Source organism: Chanodichthys erythropterus, chromosome 11, assembly GCF_024489055.1.
Source record: "Chanodichthys erythropterus isolate Z2021 chromosome 11, ASM2448905v1, whole genome shotgun sequence".
In the NCBI taxonomy this organism is placed as follows: Eukaryota; Metazoa; Chordata; class Actinopteri; order Cypriniformes; family Xenocyprididae; genus Chanodichthys; species Chanodichthys erythropterus.
In genome coordinates, this window is record NC_090231.1 from 10,182,246 (window position 1) to 10,198,496 (window position 16,251).

Here is a 16,251-nt window from a genome sequence, read left to right on the forward strand (position 1 = left end):
GAGTTAACCGGAGTGTGTGAATCTGTGAAAGATATGCATTTGTTAGGAATCAACAGGCACAGGGAAGAGGCATAAAATATTAAACCAAATAAATACACGATTATAATCACATAAGAATTGTCTTCATTCCTCAAGCAGTCTCTGATATTTTCCATAAACGTGTGTATTTATTATCGCAATGGTTAACAGAAGTAGCCTTTAGCATCGCATATATGACAGTGGAAACGCGACTGGCTCTGGCACACGCGACACGTTAGGAGTAAAATATCACATCATAAGGCTTTGGTGCATCAGTGACGTACAGACAGCGGTTTGTTCAAGTATTGCAGGGTCAGGATGCTCTAGTCATGCAGCAGCACTTTAGTGGAAGGTCAGTAAAGTAAAGAGCAATTAAGGGCACAAAAACTGTTTATTGTATTGTGGTATTAATGTAGTAAACTGAGATGTTGCCCCTGAGCACCCCAACGACATCTCTCATAAAGATTTGCAACTTTACAAAGTAAACAATGATCCAAAAACCTTTCCGCTAATTAGCACACAAAATACCATTGGAATGCTACTTCCGCCGCCTCACCGGAAGTTTTACCCACGTTCTCTTTTACATTAGCGCCCCGCGGAAACAGGTGGATATTGTTTAAAATGTTTTTTTTTTTTTTTTTTTTTTGGCGCACCAAAATTATTCTCTCTTTATAATAATATTGAACTACTGTACTAACAAGAACTGATTTAAATGTTTAGTACCTTTATGGATCTTGAGAGGAAATGTCATTGCTGGCTATGCAGGCCTCACTGAGCCATCGGATTTCAAAAATATCTTAATTTAACATGAACTAATAATGAAATGCACTTATACAGCATTTATTAATCTTTGTTAGTTTCAACATTTACTAATACAATCTTGTTAACATAGTTAATGCACTGTGAACATGAACAAACAATTAACTGTGTTTTCATTAACTAACATTAATGAAGATTATTAAATACAGTAACAAATGTATTGCTCATGGTGAGTTCATGTTAGTTAATGCATTGTTTAACCAATGAACCTTACTGTAAAGTGTTACCAAATAACCTAGTCTGTCTAACTGCATCACTACATTGTACAGACAATACAGATCAAACCCCTTGGAAACGATTTATGTAAAAACATTATATGGCTCCTAATATACACTGCATTTAAAAGTTAAATGTTATATCAAATTTCATTGCAATCAATTTTTAACTGGAACAATTACAATAATGCGTAACAAATTTAACCATCAACATCATATATCAAAATAATGCCATACTTGTGCAGAAAAATTCAAGTTCTTGGTTTAGTAGGTTGACCTGAATAGAGAACTGCTCTGATGTATTCAGTCCATTTTGTGAACCTGTTCAACTAAAAAAAATAAATGAATTCAGAAGTTGGGCATTACTTGAATGCATGCGTGGGTCTATAGGTTTTCATACTTGCCTCCTTTTTTGCAATTATTGTGTACTCAGGCATATATCCTTCCCTTCAACACTTTTAGGAGAGTGTATTTGTGATGGCCTTTATCTCTATTGCCGTCCTTGGTCCGGCTGGATGGATCCTGTCCAACTCGTCTGACTCCCACAGAAAAAAGAAATGAGGAAGGAGATTGATGCCTCCAGCTGGAAATTAGATGCATCTTTTGTAGCGCAGTGGTTTGAGTTGTACAGGATTCCAAGTGTAATTGATGTTCCCCAAACCTACTTTAGATAACCTTCAGTCTGTACAAGGCATAGAATGTAAAATGAACACTTATATCATTTGTGATGTCTAAGATGAAATTAAACAAACTGATTCAATGGTGGTCATTCTTTTTGTTACTGGCTTGGCTCCACGTCTGATTCCCATCTCTGTCACGTTCACAATTAATGAAGCAACCACAAATTCACTTTAATTGTGAGGTGTAAGTCCCTTTAATAAAACTCATGAAAGGCAGTGTAACAAAGGGAAAACACTAAAAGCAAGTTGACAACATTTACAACCACAAAAAACCTACTGTACAACCCTAATGATGCTGTCTGATGCAGTCTTTTTTTTTTTTTTTCTGAGATTAAGAGCCTTAAGTTTTCTGTAATGGGGGGAAAATCATTTTGTAATGAGTGGAAAACTGCAGTGAAAACTTTATTGTGATTAATTATAACAGAGCCTTGCATACATATGTATGACTCAACTTGGCTGGAGAGCTGGGATGGTTTCTTCACAATGGAACCACAGAATATATAGAGTATCACTTATACAGGATGTCATAGTGACCTGGGCGGTAGAGCAGGAAGATGCGTGGCTCACTTCCTTCAGGGAAGATATGATTGTTCACTGTTCCACCCTCTCCTCTGTCCATGTATTCCACTAATATGGGCACATTCAGTGCCTGTGCTAAGGCAATGATATGGATGTGGTCGCTTTCTTTCGACATGGGTTCCACCTCCTAAAAAAAATAAAACATTGACTATTAGGCCAAGTATAATTGTTAACTCTTTGAATCCTGATTAATGTAGCTCAACAGGGCCGTTTCCATGCCTCAACGCCCATGTAAACAAACTCCATTTGCCACATGTTAATTTTTAAAAACATTGGTCCAGAAAACATGAAACTCTTCCATTTGTACAAGGAAACAGGGCTTGACATTAACTTTTTTTGCTCACCAGCCACTGTAGCTAGTGGTTTTCCTAAGTTACTATCCACTCAGCATTTTCACTGGCCACAATTTTGACATCAATACCATGGGGGAAAATTACCATATAGATATTTTTAATATCTCATAATTTGGCAGCAGGTATATTAGGCTGCTGTCACTTTAAGACCTGACTGACACACTAATCCATTATACTGTTACACCTGCATTTTCTTTAACTGTTTACATGAATACTACTAAAATTATGCACAATCCCACAATCGAAATTCAAGCCCTGTTACACCAACAATGTTTATGGAGAGTTGTTGCATTATTCCAAATAGATTGATAAAATAAATGTAAAAAGATTCACAAAAATGAAACATTCACAAATAAAAAAAAAAATAAAAAATTTAAAAACACAACCTGGAAGGCAACCTTAACCGAAAAAAAAGTGGCTAACGGTAATGCTGGTTTGCAAATTTTATTTTATTTTTTTCAATGAAGGAGGCTTCACTACGATGAATAAAACACCTATGTAGAAATAGCTCATTTAATTAATCAACTGCCTGTCCACTAATCCTTAAAATGTTTTATGCTAAACAATATTTTTGTTGGGAACTATATGTAGATTTTACTAAGAAAAACTCATGTATTTTATAAGAGAAGGCAGAGTAGAGAATGTTGCAACAGGTAGGACTCATTTACAGCATTACCACCAGCAAATGTGTAGCAGTATTAAATTATTAATTAAATTATGAGAAAATGAATAATTTAATTATTAATATTGTATTATATTGTATGTTTAATGAAAAAAAAAAAAAAGATGTGCTTTCTATGGCTGTTTCAACAAATAAATTAGATGCGAATTGTAATAATTTATGACTACTGTGTATGCCTAATAATGATATTTTAATGAATGAAGGTAAACAAAAAATAAAGATTTTAATTAGTAAATAAAATTATTCTTTCTCTAGCTTCCAGATTTATACAATGAAATTACAATTACATTGTAGTGACTAGTATCACTGCTATGCATGTCCAATAAAGCTGTTTTTTAATGAACACATTCAAATCTAATCTTAAATGTACACAGTCTAACGAAATTCAAATTTTAAATGTTTTACTGTACCAATTTTATGGGCTTTATACTTCCTATTTGAGCCAATGCAAATTAATGAGCAAAGTTATTTCAGGGCAAGACCAACCTGATTGTAATGCAAATCATGATTGGTTGCAGCAAGAGTGTGCTTTGATTGGTCAGTGCAATGGCTGTATTGGCTTAAAGGTCTTAAAGACCTTCTTTCATCTTCAGAACACAAATTGTGCACAAAAAGTATTTTTGTTCCTTCATAACATTAAAGGTGCCCTAGAACCAGTTTTTACAAGATGTAGTATACATCCTGAATGTGTCTGTGAAGTTTCAGCTCAAAATACCCCATAGATTTTTTTTTAATTAATTTTTTTAACTGCCTATTTTGGGACATCATTAAATATGCACCGATTCAGATTGCGGCCCCTTTAAATCGTGCGCTCCCCGCCCCCGAGCTCTCGCCTATAATACAGTGCATTTACAAAGTTCACACAGATAATATGGGTCAAGACCCAAATGGGTCTAAGACATTCGTCATGCATACTGCATGCATGTGTTGGATCATGTGAGTATAGTATTTATTTGGATGTTTACATTTGATTCTGAATGAGTTTGATAGTGCTTCATGGCTAACGGCTAATGCTACACTGTTGGAGAGATTTATAAAGAATGAAGTTGTGTTTATGCATTATACAGCCTGCAAGGGTTTAAAAATGAAAAGACGGCTCTCGTCTCCGCGAATACAGTAAGAAACGATGGTAACTTTAACCACATTTAACAGTACATTAGCAACATGCTAATGAAACATTTAGAAAGACAATTTACAAATATCACTAAAAATATCATGTTATCATGGATCATGTCAGTTATTATTGCTCCATCTGCCATTTTTCGCTGTTGTTCTTGCTTGCTGACCAGATGATTCAGCTGTGCACAGATCCAGACGTTAATACTGGCTGCCCTTGTGTAATGCCTTGAACATGGGCTGGCATATGCAAATATTGAGGTCATTCATATTAATGATCCCGACTGTTACGTAACAGTCAGTGTTATGTTGAGATTCGCCTGTTCTTTGGAGGTCTTTTAAACAAATGAGATTTATATAAGAAGGAGGAAACAATGGAGTTTGAGACTCACTGTATGTCATTTCCATGTACTGAACTCTTGTTATTCAACTATGCCAAGGTAAATTAAATTTTTGATTCTAGGGCACCTTCAAGGTTGAACCACTGTATTCACATGGATTATTTTAATGATTTCTTAAATACCTTTCTGGACCTCAAAAGGTGCAACGAAGTTGCTGGTTCAGAAACCCTCAGATTTAATCAAAAATATCTTAATTTGTGTTCCGAAGATGAATGGAGGTCTTATGGGTCTGGAACAACATGAGGGTGATTAATTTATGACAAAAATTTCATTTTTTGGGTGAACTAACCCTTTAAGTAGATGGAGGGTGGAGTCCACTTATTTGTGGATTTGTCTGCATGTCTTGACAACAGAAATGTTTCAAAAAGTCAAAAGTTTCGCTGTTGAGGAGATGAGAAAGTGCAGCTGGTATTGTGTATCTATTCTATGTAAAATTAGTATTGGAAGCATTTCAGATATAAAAAAAAAAAAAAAAAAAAAAAAAAAGATATTTTTGACAACACTACATTGCACTTAGTTTATTATTTCAGATGCCTTTTTAAAAGACTACAACTGAAAAATGTATATACTATATTTAAAATTCAACCCGCCAAAGTGGCTAGTAGGAGTGACTGCATTACATGCCACTGCTGAAATCCACCTGCATTTGGCGGGTTGGCGGGTGTCAATGTCAAGCCCTGTGTGGAAATATAATCTAAAGGTCAGTAACATACCGACATCTATCTCTTATGAAATATTTTTTTTAAAAAATATCCTTATCCTAGTTGAATCCTAGTATCCTAGTTGAATTAACTAATGCAACTAATATACACTGATGAGCCAAAGCATTATGACTACTCACAGGTGAAGCGAATATCGTTGATCATCTCCACATATTAAGGACTGTGTAGATTAGATGGTAAGCAAACAATCAGATCTCGTAATCAACTTGTTGGATGCAGGTGAAATGGACAGGAATAAAAATCTGAGTGACTTTGAAAAAGGCCAAATTGTTACGGCAAGGCAACTGGGTCAGAATTTCTCTGAAATGGCAAGTCAGCAGTATCAACAGCGGTCCGAGGAGGGACAAACCACAAACTGGCGACATGGTGTTGGGCACCCAATGCTCAATGATGCACAAGGGCAACAAAGGCTATCCTGTCTGGTCCGAGCCAACAAATGGTCTACTATTGTATGTCACACAAATTTATGATGGTTATAAGAGGAACACGTCACACCACAGTGCATTGCACTCTACTACATATGGACCAATCAGAGTGCCTATGATGGCCCTTGTCCACCATCGAAAGCTCCTACAATAGGCATGCGAGCGTTGGAACTGAACCTTGTAGCAGTGGAAGAAGGTCGCCTGGTCCGATGAGTCCAGTTCCTTTTACATCACGTGGACAGCTGTGTATATGTGTGCTGTATACCTGGGGATGTGATGGCACCAGGATGCACTGTGGGATGACGACAAGCCGGTGGAGGAAGTATGATGCTCTGGGCAATGTTCTGCTGGGAAACCCTGGGTCCGGCCATTCATGTGGACGTGAATATGACACGTGCCACCTATCTAAATATTTATGCAGACCAGGTACACCCTTTCATGACCCTGGAAGTGGCCTCTTTCAGCAGGATAATGCACCCTGCCACACTGCACATATTGTTCAGGAATGGTTAGAGGAACATGATGAAGAGTTCAAGGTGTTGCCCTGGCCTCCATATTCCCCAGATATCAATCCAATTGAGCATGTGTATACCACAGATTGAGAATGCTGCATCAAGTTTGATCCACGACAGCTCCACTTCACAACCTACAGGACTTGAAGGATCTGCTGCTAACATCTTGGTGCCAGATACCACAGGACACATTCAGGTGTCTTGTAAAGTCCCTGCCTGGGCAGGTCAGTGCTGTTTTGGCAGCATGCAAAGGACCAACAGCCTATTAGGCATAATATTAATCCATAATGTTTTGGCTCATCAGTAAAGAAGTTCCACTGAAAAGTACATTAAAATTAACATGTCAAAAACAAACTAGCTCACAAGTAATAATCTTTTCACCTGCTGGCAAAACTCTTTGACAGAGCGGCCGCCCTCTATGAAGTGCTGAAAGAACACATGCTCCCGCTGCAGGTATCCAGAGGTGAGAAGCCTCAGGTAAACCACTATGTAGTCAGACACGCTCTGGTCATTGAAGGAGTTCAGCAGCTCTCCAAGTGATTGCTGCTTTTCACACAGCTCAATCAAGTCCATGAACTGACAAAGGAGAGAAACCACAGTAAGCATCAATTTACAACACAGTCAACATAATTCAAATAAAAATCACAGGATTTAAGTCTTGAGTTTTGAAAAGAAGAATGCAGTTTTTAAAGTGCTCCAATTATGCTATTTTAAAAGGTTTCTAATTTAGTTTTGGAGGTCTCCAACAGGTTTACATGCATCAAAGGTCAAAAAAAAACTTTAATTTTCTCATTATATATATTTTTCAATGATTCTCAAACGACTCATGCAAATATTCAGTCTCTCCAAAACCCTCCTTTCCGCGAGCCTACTCTGCTCTGATTGGCCAGATGGCCCCGTCTGTTGTGTTTGGTCTACCGCTTACAGCGCGTGTCGGAAAACAAAATGCCTATTACCATATCTCCAGATGCTTCCTAAAGCTCAGTGATTGTACACAATGTAGTCAATGTTGTCAATTTTAGCATATCAACCACTGATTCTTTAAATCCTCATCCTTTGGAAGTATGTACAAAGACAATTTGCTTTTGCAGAGCAGAAAACAGCATCTTCTCGACCTGAGAACAACACGAACCAGCTACAGTGTTTGAGGGCGGGTCAAAGTAGATGTCGTTTGCAGGCAGCCAATAGGTTATTTGCAATCACGTGGTTCTAGTGACACGCGAAATTCCGGTGGAGGGCAAGCAGTGAAAATTAGAATGGAAGAGATGGAGAAAAGTCCTTTCTGTGCTGGTTTAGAAAGGTATAAACAGAAAATCACAACATATGTTGGACGTCAGTGCTTCCCACACATAGACCTTAATTGGGCGGGCCGCCCACGTATAATAACGGCCGCCCAAGTATATTTGGAGACACATTTTTGCTTTTATTATTTTTATGCTCTTATACTTTTATATCCGCGCAACACAATGAAACCAACCCCAATCGATAAACTAGTCGTTCCGTGTGTGCATCAGAACAGTTTACTCCTGCTAACATTCCCACGGGTGCTGCATTTTTCAAAGTCACAAGGGGGTGCTGTTGCGTGTTCTACATGCTCGCGCAACAGCGCTTCAGACTGCTTCAAAGTGATTCTCGATCAATAAAAAAAAGCGCCGATTTATGCCAAGCGATTAATAATGAACTCAAGTTGATGAATTCTACTTCATGGCCTTTATATAGATGATTGTAAGAATCTGAAGGATCGGCCTGCAATAGTATAGACATTTCAAAATAAGAGTCCTAGTGTATTTCGGCTTGTTTATAATTAAAAGTCACACGCAAGTTTTTTCTTTTGGGCATTATTGGTATTTTGGTTACACAATAAATTGTATTTAATTTGATTTCCATTTAATTCATAGTAAATTATTGAAGTCTCCCCCACAGAAGTAGAAGAAAAGACTAGGCACATTATTTGACACATATTTTTCATTTTATAAATTTTACTAGTAAAATCTGTGTCCCATTCACTGAGAAAGACACTATGTGACAGCAAGAAGAACATAGGAAAAGTTGAACTATTGAAATGCTGTAATTTTGCATAATTTAAAATGCATATTAATGCATAATATTAGTATGTAATTAAAATTAATTTCAATAAATAAAAATACTGTTAAAAATCACACATTATTTGTTTGTCACATGTAGTAGGCCATTTTTGTGCCGTGGGTAATAGGAGGACTTTTCGCCCGGCTACCACCGCAAGTATATTTCAAACCTGTGGGAAGCACTGGACATGATCTATGTTATGAAGAGGAGCGACTTTTCCACTGAATTGAAAGACTTGATTGCCATCGAGGAGTTAGATATAGAGAATGTAAAGCTGATGTCACGCCGCGTTCAGTTCTAGTTTGTTTATATCGCGCTGCCTTTCTGCTAGTGAAGTTAGAGCAGTATTTTGAGTTTGTCGTAATTGTGAAAAAATGTCGCCATTGTAGGTCATTTATGCCGAATCGAGAATTGCATCAGGAGTGTACATCATCATTCAGGGAAAAAACTGGTCAGTGTAAATACAATTTTTGCCTTTTCTATGTGTAAAAACACACAAAGGGAAGCAGGCTGAGGAGCTGATGGGAAGACACCATATAGCAAATGTAATGTCACTGATTGAACCCACTGCACTGCCTATCATTTAATAAAATAATCACATAGCTGAGTGTTTTTGAAAGTTTTGTATTTTGTTTTGGTGTAATAATTAACATTACATTTGCGAGTATGACTCTCATTCGACTTGTTAAAGAGCATAACTTGCACACAGCCACTTCAAAACTGTTCACGAGCTTCTATGGGTTTGATTTTGGTTGTCATTTGTTGAAAAAAAAAAAAAAAAAAAAAGTGTGTCGGTGTCTGTCTGCTGAATGCCCCTCCGATCTCCTCCGTGGTCATATGGGAAAGTGAATATTTAAAAAGACAACATTAAAACTACACTCACATTTAACGCTACACCTTTTCGACAAAGAAATGGATCGACTTCTGTCAGCTTGTAAAACATTTATTTATTTTCTACCATATGCTGGCTGAAGCAGTAAATATTTAACCAAGTCAAAAACAAATAACGTAAGCAGGTATCCATATTCATTTCAGTATCGGCAGATGCAAAACGCTATAAAAAGGTGACAACTTTTAAAGTTAAAAAATGATATAAGTTATGTAAACGATAAAAGCTCCTTGTGGGTTCTCGGATTGATCGATTTGAGCAACCATAAACGATGCAAAACATGAGTTTTTGATAGGATTCCTATATAGAAAAATCACTGCTTGCCCTCCAGCCGCAATTTCACGTGCAGCAGTGACGTCATGTGCAAACAACTTATTAGGCTGGCATTATGCAAATGTGTTACTGCGTTATGTATGCAAGTCACGGAATAAGACTGGAATTTCTGACGACTCGTTTAGGTGGTTCAGAGTCGATCCTTTCTTTTGGGAGACAATAACTTAATTTATCATGCACTTTCGAATTTACAACTTAGCAGACCGCTTACATTCACAGACAGCTATATTACACATGAAAGGTAATATTTGAAGGGGCACTTTAAATAAAACCTTTTCAAACTCACAGTGTTGTGAAAGTCCTCAATAGTAAACTCAGTGAAGCCCTGGTTTACAAGGTCCAGTTTGCTCTTAGCTGCCACAGCTTTGAACCTATAGTGCCAAAATAGAGGCAGGATTGATAAATAGGCATTCAATAAACTGGTTATACACTGCTAAAACAATGACAGAGCAAAACAATATACACAATATACAAAATTGCACTTCACGTAAATAAGCTTGCTGCCATCTTCTGAATTAGTGTATAATTTCCAAACAAAAGCAATGGTATCGGCTTTAAGCAACCCAAAAAAACAGTACTACTACCTTTGCAGCTCTTTGCTGTCTTCCAGTAGTGTCTCCAAATGTGCAAATCCAAAAGCTCTGTAGAAACAATTTCCATCCGGCCGTGTCTTCCGAATGTACGCATACTTTTTGTGAAGGTCCTATGAATGTAAGAGAAACGCATGTAAGAGAAACAGTTGTACAAAAGGTTTCGGGCACTTGCTAAGTAAGCTCGTGAAACTGTGTTGACCTTTATCTTGAGCTGGTAAATGGTGTCCTCTGCAGCATATTCACCCTGAAGCACAGAGAGATCTTGTATGTCCGACACTAAAGGGTTAGTGGTGGCTATCTATTAAAACAAACACACAATTAGAGGGTTAGTTCATTTACTCACCCTCATATTGTTCCAAACCTGTGTGATTTTCTTTTTCTCTGTGGCATATAAAAAGGGCAGAATGTTACTGCTCTTTTCCATACACTGAATGTAAATAGGGAAAGACAATTCATATGAGTTGTGTGCTATAGTCTAAAGGGCAGTTCACACTAAGAATGATAAATATAATGATAAAGTTTTTTTTACTTTAAAGAGAATACCATAACAATATCACAGAGAAACTTTGATGAACCATTTTACAGGCAATTAGAATGCTATGACTTTAAAGAGCTTGAGTTTTTAAAGCAGCAGACAACAACATAAGTGCAGCGTGCGTAAAATAAACAGATTATTAACAGTCCATTGGTGTGTTATAGTTATTGTTCTTGGTATCAAAATGCCTTGGGGCAATTCCATTTGATGATGTTAATGACAGAAATTACATGCTTCAGCTTTAAATTCTAGATTGTTCAAAGCTATCAAAGCCATGGTAGGTTTAGATGACTACAGCGTACAAGCTGTATAGACTACTTTCAGCCAGGGTGTTTTCTTATTTTTGGAGCGTGACAGCCCATCTCTTTAAAGGTGCAGTATGTAAGATTTCTGTCCACTAGAGGCCTATTCAAAACAAAGGCGTAGCTTGATGACGCCAAGTTTGAACGCGGAATCTTTGGACATGTGATCTTCATCTCAACGGCTTGTGGAAAAGAATAAGGATAGGACTTGGGAAGAAATCATGTTAATGGATGTGATTATTAACGTTACTGTAGTGTGAAGCAGAGCAGGACCGGGAGCTGAACGAGGCCGCTGGAGCGATTGTGCAACACACACCTCACGAGCAGCGGGACTTTTATTATGACAGTCGCCGGCGCCGCTTCCGCTTTTCCGGTCATGAGTATGAGGTAACACAGCGCTGTTTATCATATTAGATACATTTGAGTGTGTTGAAAAATTATGTTATAACGTTACTCTGTGCGTTCGCTTGGCGGCTGCTGTGAGACACTGTTACACACTGCAGTAAGATAGATCGATTTCAGAATATCATATTAAATGCTGGATGGCTTGTGTTGATAAATGGCATGCAATTAATTTTAAAACATTTTGTATGATGGAGAAAATGCTGTATTACTGTTACTAAAATAAAGCTGCATCTGATTATGCTATGTTAGCTCACAAAATACACTCTGAGGCATGGTAAAGCATGGTGCTCGCAAAAAATCAAGAAAATTTGATTTAAACAATAAGACTAAACGTGTTGAGCTATATAACAACAATTAGTTTCTGTTTATAAACGTAACCAAACAGTTGTTCCCTTGTCTATTAAAACATGTAATATATTAAAGCGTATTCGGTGTTCCCATGGTTTCTACAAAATAAAACCGGAAACCGAGGGTAACGCGGGTATGACGCAATTGACAGGCGACTCCTCACACGTCCCGGAGCCTTGGTTAAAATTGCTATTTTCTCACGATTTACAAATAGTTGGAAAAATTTGGGATATTGTAAGTATTCAAGTGACCAAAATATATAACACTGGCCTAGTGGAGTGGTTTTGGGATATTTTACTGCAAAAATCTTACATATTGCACCTTTAATTGCATAGAATTAAAAAACAGCAATAACACTGCCTCACATGAACTATCACTTTAGACGCATCTTGAGAAGAACTCTATTCATAATTGAAAAAATAATAATAATTTGACAAGACATACACAAAATCATCAGCAATTTGTTCAGTGACAAATATTTACCATATATGTACTTTTAAATGCAGCATTGAGTCATGACTCTGATCCTCACCTCTTGCTGAATGCGGTCCTGCTGTGCCATAATGGCTTCATCATGTGCGAGGCAGTTCACTCCTGTAAAATAAATAAGTCATAAAAGTTATAGAAACCTGCCACACAAGAACTGGATCTGACCCAGTGGACAGTGATGACTAATGCTGGAGTTTAGTTATTTTTATTTTTACGGAATGTAAACAAAGTCGTGTGTAATGAGTGTTCTAACCATAATCTAACTGTTATCATACAATTAAAATACACAAAGATACGCCACTTATCTCCTAATACACTGATTGATTGAATGTAAGTGAATGTTATAGTCTACAGCTGAATGGCAAATAAGGCTTCTATTCAATTTAAGCAGATAGCTTAAAATAAAATATTTTAGTAAACAGTCCGTAACGAAAATTTGACAGTGCAAAAATGCTAGGAAGACTGTTTTGTTGTTGTTAAATGAGCCCAGAGTTTACTCTTTGTACAGCTAATGCTCCTGCTCTGGATTTCCTCCTCCTGCTCGGGCAGCAGTCAAAGCAGACTCTTTCTCTAATGCAAGCTCCCTCGTGCAGATGTTTTGTTTGCGCATGTCATTAATCTTTCAGACTGCGCGAGGAAATTTTATTTTTGCACTTACCCTCCATCTCTCCCTGTGATGATTCCTGCTGCTCATCCGCCATCTTGATTGAGTTCGTTTTCCACCGCCCCCTCTCTCATGTACACTTCCGGGTCGTGTCATTCAGGATAATAACACATGCTGCCAGTGTTTTGGTTTATCTTGAATGCCTTTACCTAAGCTGGGTATTTGAAATGTTGTCATTTAACAGACTTGCAGTGTCGCTGAGGACCCTTCAAAAACTGACGGAGGCTCACAGATGGCACCATACCAGTTTGACAAGTGCGTGCATATTTCCAGTTTCACTTAGGTAGAGATTCACTTTGATGGACATCAAGTGTCTGTAAGTGTCATTCAGTGATAATTGTCAGGTAGTATTTAAAAAAAAAATCACTTGCAGCATCTTTAACCTGTTAACTGTCACTGGCCCGCCGCCATTACATATTTAAAACAGTAATAAACCTAAATTAATCTTGACAAACTATATAGGGGAGAGTGGGGTAATGTGAGACATCGGGTAATGTGAGACACCCCCTGTATCTTGGCAACGGAACACATTTGTGGTTATGTGACCATTATGTTTTCAAGCCCCTCACATTTCCCCTTGGCCATGAAGGAGAGGACCTCATGGTGCTGTGCTAAGCATGTTTTTTTTCCACAAAAATATATATATTTTTGCATGTAAAAGTAAATTTTCTTGCGGTCAACTTAATCAACTGTTGTGCCAAAGCAAAATGATTCAGGTAGAAAAACTTATACATGTTGATGAACCATTGTGTGATGCTAGCTGTAGTGGTGGGGTAAAGTGAGGCATGAGGCACAAGTTAAATTTAGTCTTAAAAATATTTAAATGTAATATTACATTACATATGTTTTATTTTTAATGTCATAAACATTGTAGAAAAGCCATCATGCCAAGGCAAAACACCAGGAAAGACAACCTGGGGCTGGGGCAAAAAAACCCTCGAGGAGAATGATGTGGCACATGTTGTGGTAAAGAAGCTGCCTCAACCTAAACTCGTTAAATTTCGAGAAAAAAGGTCAAGATAAAATGTTGAGAATAAAGTCATTAATTTACGAGAAAAAGGTCGTTAAATTACTTGAACAAATTTGTTAAATTATGAGAAAAATGTCATTACATTTCTAGAAAAAAGTCGAGATAAAATGTTGAGAATAAAGTCATTAAAGTACGAGAAAAAAAACTCGTTAAATTTCGAGAAAAAAGTCGAGATAAAATGTTGAGAATAAAGTAATTAAATTACGAGAAAAAAGACGTTAAATTACGGGAAAAAAGTCGAGATAAAATGTTGTAATTTAAGGAGTTTATTCTCAACATTTTATCTCGACTTTTTTCTCGAAATTAACAACATTTTTCTCATAATTTAACGAATTTGTTCTCGTAATTTAGCGACTTTTTTCTCGTAATTTAATGACTTTATTCTCAACATTTTATCTCGACTTCTTTCTCGAAATTTAACGAGTTTTTTCTTGTAATTTAATAAGTTTATTCTCAACATTTTATCTCGAACTTTTTCTCGAAATTTAACAAGTTTTCTACTCGAAATTTAACAACTTTAATCTCGAGATGGTTTTATTTTTTTATTATTGCTTGGCCCTAATCTTCTTCCGTACTGACACCATATATGGAAATGGAGGCGCCTTTATATGGTCAGCAATGGAGCTTGATTGTCACCTAGTGAAAAAGTGTGGTACTGCGCCCAAACAAAATCTTAATGAAAGCTAATTTTTTGAGATATCAACCTCAAGTTTGGAACACAACTTGTTCAGATTTTTGACTTTGATTTCCTTGCAGTTGAGTAAAACTTGTTTTGTAAAATATATATTTTATATAAAATATTATATTTTTATTTTATATTTTCATAAACTTAAACTTCTATAACTTTGTGTTTCACTTACATAAATTATTTCACTTCTACAATAATCTGCAAAAGACTAACCATATGTCTATATTCCAAAGTATTCTTAAATTACAACCATTTAAGTTTGGATAGTGCATTTTCATGTCTAAAAGAAAAGTGGGGTTGACAGTTAACAGATTAAAAATATTTTTATTCTATATGTTAATTATGTATTACTGGTGTTCACAGATGAGTTGATTGAAAACATGGACAAAAAAGCAACATGGGACAGATTCTACACAGAAAATGGAAGCAAAGGCCAATTCAAAAACTTTGAATGGTTCTTCGGATTTCAATCAGTCAAGGACTTCATTCTTCCTGTACTTCAGACCATGTCTCATTCCCACAGTGGCCCGTTCAACATCCTGGACATGGGTTGTGGCACATCTGCATTAGGACCCTCTATCTACAGAACTTCTCCATGTGTTGTGAAGGTTACTTGTGCAGATATCTCCCCAGTGGCAGTGAAACTTATGGAGAAGCACACTAATTCTGCATCAGTACAGCCATGCAACCCATCCTCTGCTCTTGCTTTCCTGGAGCTTGACTGCACACAGTTGAGAGGACGCTTTGGGACCAGAAGCCTTGACATGATATTGGACAAGGGTACTACAGATGCTTTAGTTAGGTCTAAAGAAGGTCAAGTTAAGGCTGGACAGATAGTGAGGCAATGTTTAGAGGTGCTGAAGCCCTCAGGGGTTCTCTTGCAGTTCTCAGATGAGGATCCTGATGCCAGGCTTGTATGGCTAGAAACAGAAGTTAGAGGAGCAGAACTGACAGCTGATGTAGGAGTTCAAGAGGTGGGGGAATTGAGAGGTGTCAGCTATTTTTGCTATCAGATTTCTCCTTGTACTAGCCCCCACTCTTAAAATACAATGCATTTAAACTTCTAAAAGGGTTTTCAAGTGACAATATAGTCTAACAATACTGAATATATATATTTTTTGCACTTGCATAGTTAAAAGCCTGTTTATATTATTTGCATCAGATGAACAAATCAATTACACACTTTTGTAAAAAACAATTTATTTAAAAAAAAAAAAAAAAAAAATGTTTTTGTCAAATATTCTGTGGTGCTTATTTTTCATCAATGTGGGAAATTACTTTAAGAATCATAACATTAAATGAAACCAACATAATTTAAAACAAAATAAGAAATACAAATAAAGAGACTGTTTTATGCTTAGTTTAACA

General features: G+C 36.8%; 2 protein-coding genes across 4 annotated transcripts; one reads left to right on the forward strand and one right to left on the reverse strand.

The window, feature by feature from the left end:
• Nucleotides 1-1,500: 1,500 nt before the first annotated feature.
• Nucleotides 1,501-13,225, reverse strand: otub1b (OTU deubiquitinase, ubiquitin aldehyde binding 1b). 2 transcript variants are annotated; one of them, XM_067401537.1, is made up of 8 exons: nucleotides 13,160-13,225; nucleotides 12,545-12,606; nucleotides 10,622-10,720; nucleotides 10,414-10,532; nucleotides 10,116-10,200; nucleotides 6,904-7,098; nucleotides 2,267-2,438; nucleotides 1,501-1,734 (listed from the first exon to the last, which is right to left on the reverse strand). In XM_067401537.1, exons 1-8 carry the CDS (start codon nucleotides 13,200-13,202, stop codon nucleotides 1,730-1,732), a joined length of 780 nt encoding a protein of 259 aa, XP_067257638.1. In that variant the 5' UTR covers nucleotides 13,203-13,225; the 3' UTR covers nucleotides 1,501-1,729. The 2 variants fall into 2 exon arrangements, with proteins under 2 accessions (XP_067257638.1, XP_067257637.1); XM_067401536.1 differs by lacking the exon at nucleotides 1,501-1,734 and having other exon boundaries at nucleotides 1,789-2,438.
• A 36-nt stretch (nucleotides 13,226-13,261) lies between these two features.
• cskmt (citrate synthase lysine methyltransferase) lies at nucleotides 13,262-16,079 on the forward strand. Of its 2 annotated transcripts, none has more exons than XM_067400584.1 (2): nucleotides 13,262-13,420; nucleotides 15,247-16,078. In XM_067400584.1, exons 1-2 carry the CDS (start codon nucleotides 13,333-13,335, stop codon nucleotides 15,924-15,926), a joined length of 768 nt encoding a protein of 255 aa, XP_067256685.1. In that variant the 5' UTR covers nucleotides 13,262-13,332; the 3' UTR covers nucleotides 15,927-16,078. The 2 variants fall into 2 exon arrangements, with proteins under 2 accessions (XP_067256685.1, XP_067256686.1); XM_067400585.1 differs by having other exon boundaries at nucleotides 13,282-13,481; nucleotides 15,247-16,079.
• Nucleotides 16,080-16,251: the final 172 nt, after the last annotated feature.

What these genes read in the sequence shown, in the direction of transcription:
- otub1b (XM_067401536.1), bottom strand. Translation starts at nt 13,202, where the DNA reads ATGGCGGATGAGCAGCAGGAATCATCACAGGGAGAGATGGAGG. An exon ending in TTTACCAGCTCAAGATAAAG is followed by an intron (nt 10,533 to 10,621) that starts GTCAACACAGTT and finishes TTACATTCATAG; the next exon opens with GACCTTCACAAAAAGTATGC. An exon ending in GACAGCAAAGAGCTGCAAAG is followed by an intron (nt 10,201 to 10,413) that starts GTAGTAGTACTG and finishes TTGGCACTATAG; the next exon opens with GTTCAAAGCTGTGGCAGCTA.
- cskmt (XM_067400584.1), top strand. Translation starts at nt 13,333, where the DNA reads ATGTTGTCATTTAACAGACTTGCAGTGTCGCTGAGGACCCTTCAAAAA. An exon ending in GCACCATACCAGTTTGACAA is followed by an intron (nt 13,421 to 15,246) that starts GTGCGTGCATAT and finishes TGGTGTTCACAG; the next exon opens with ATGAGTTGATTGAAAACATG.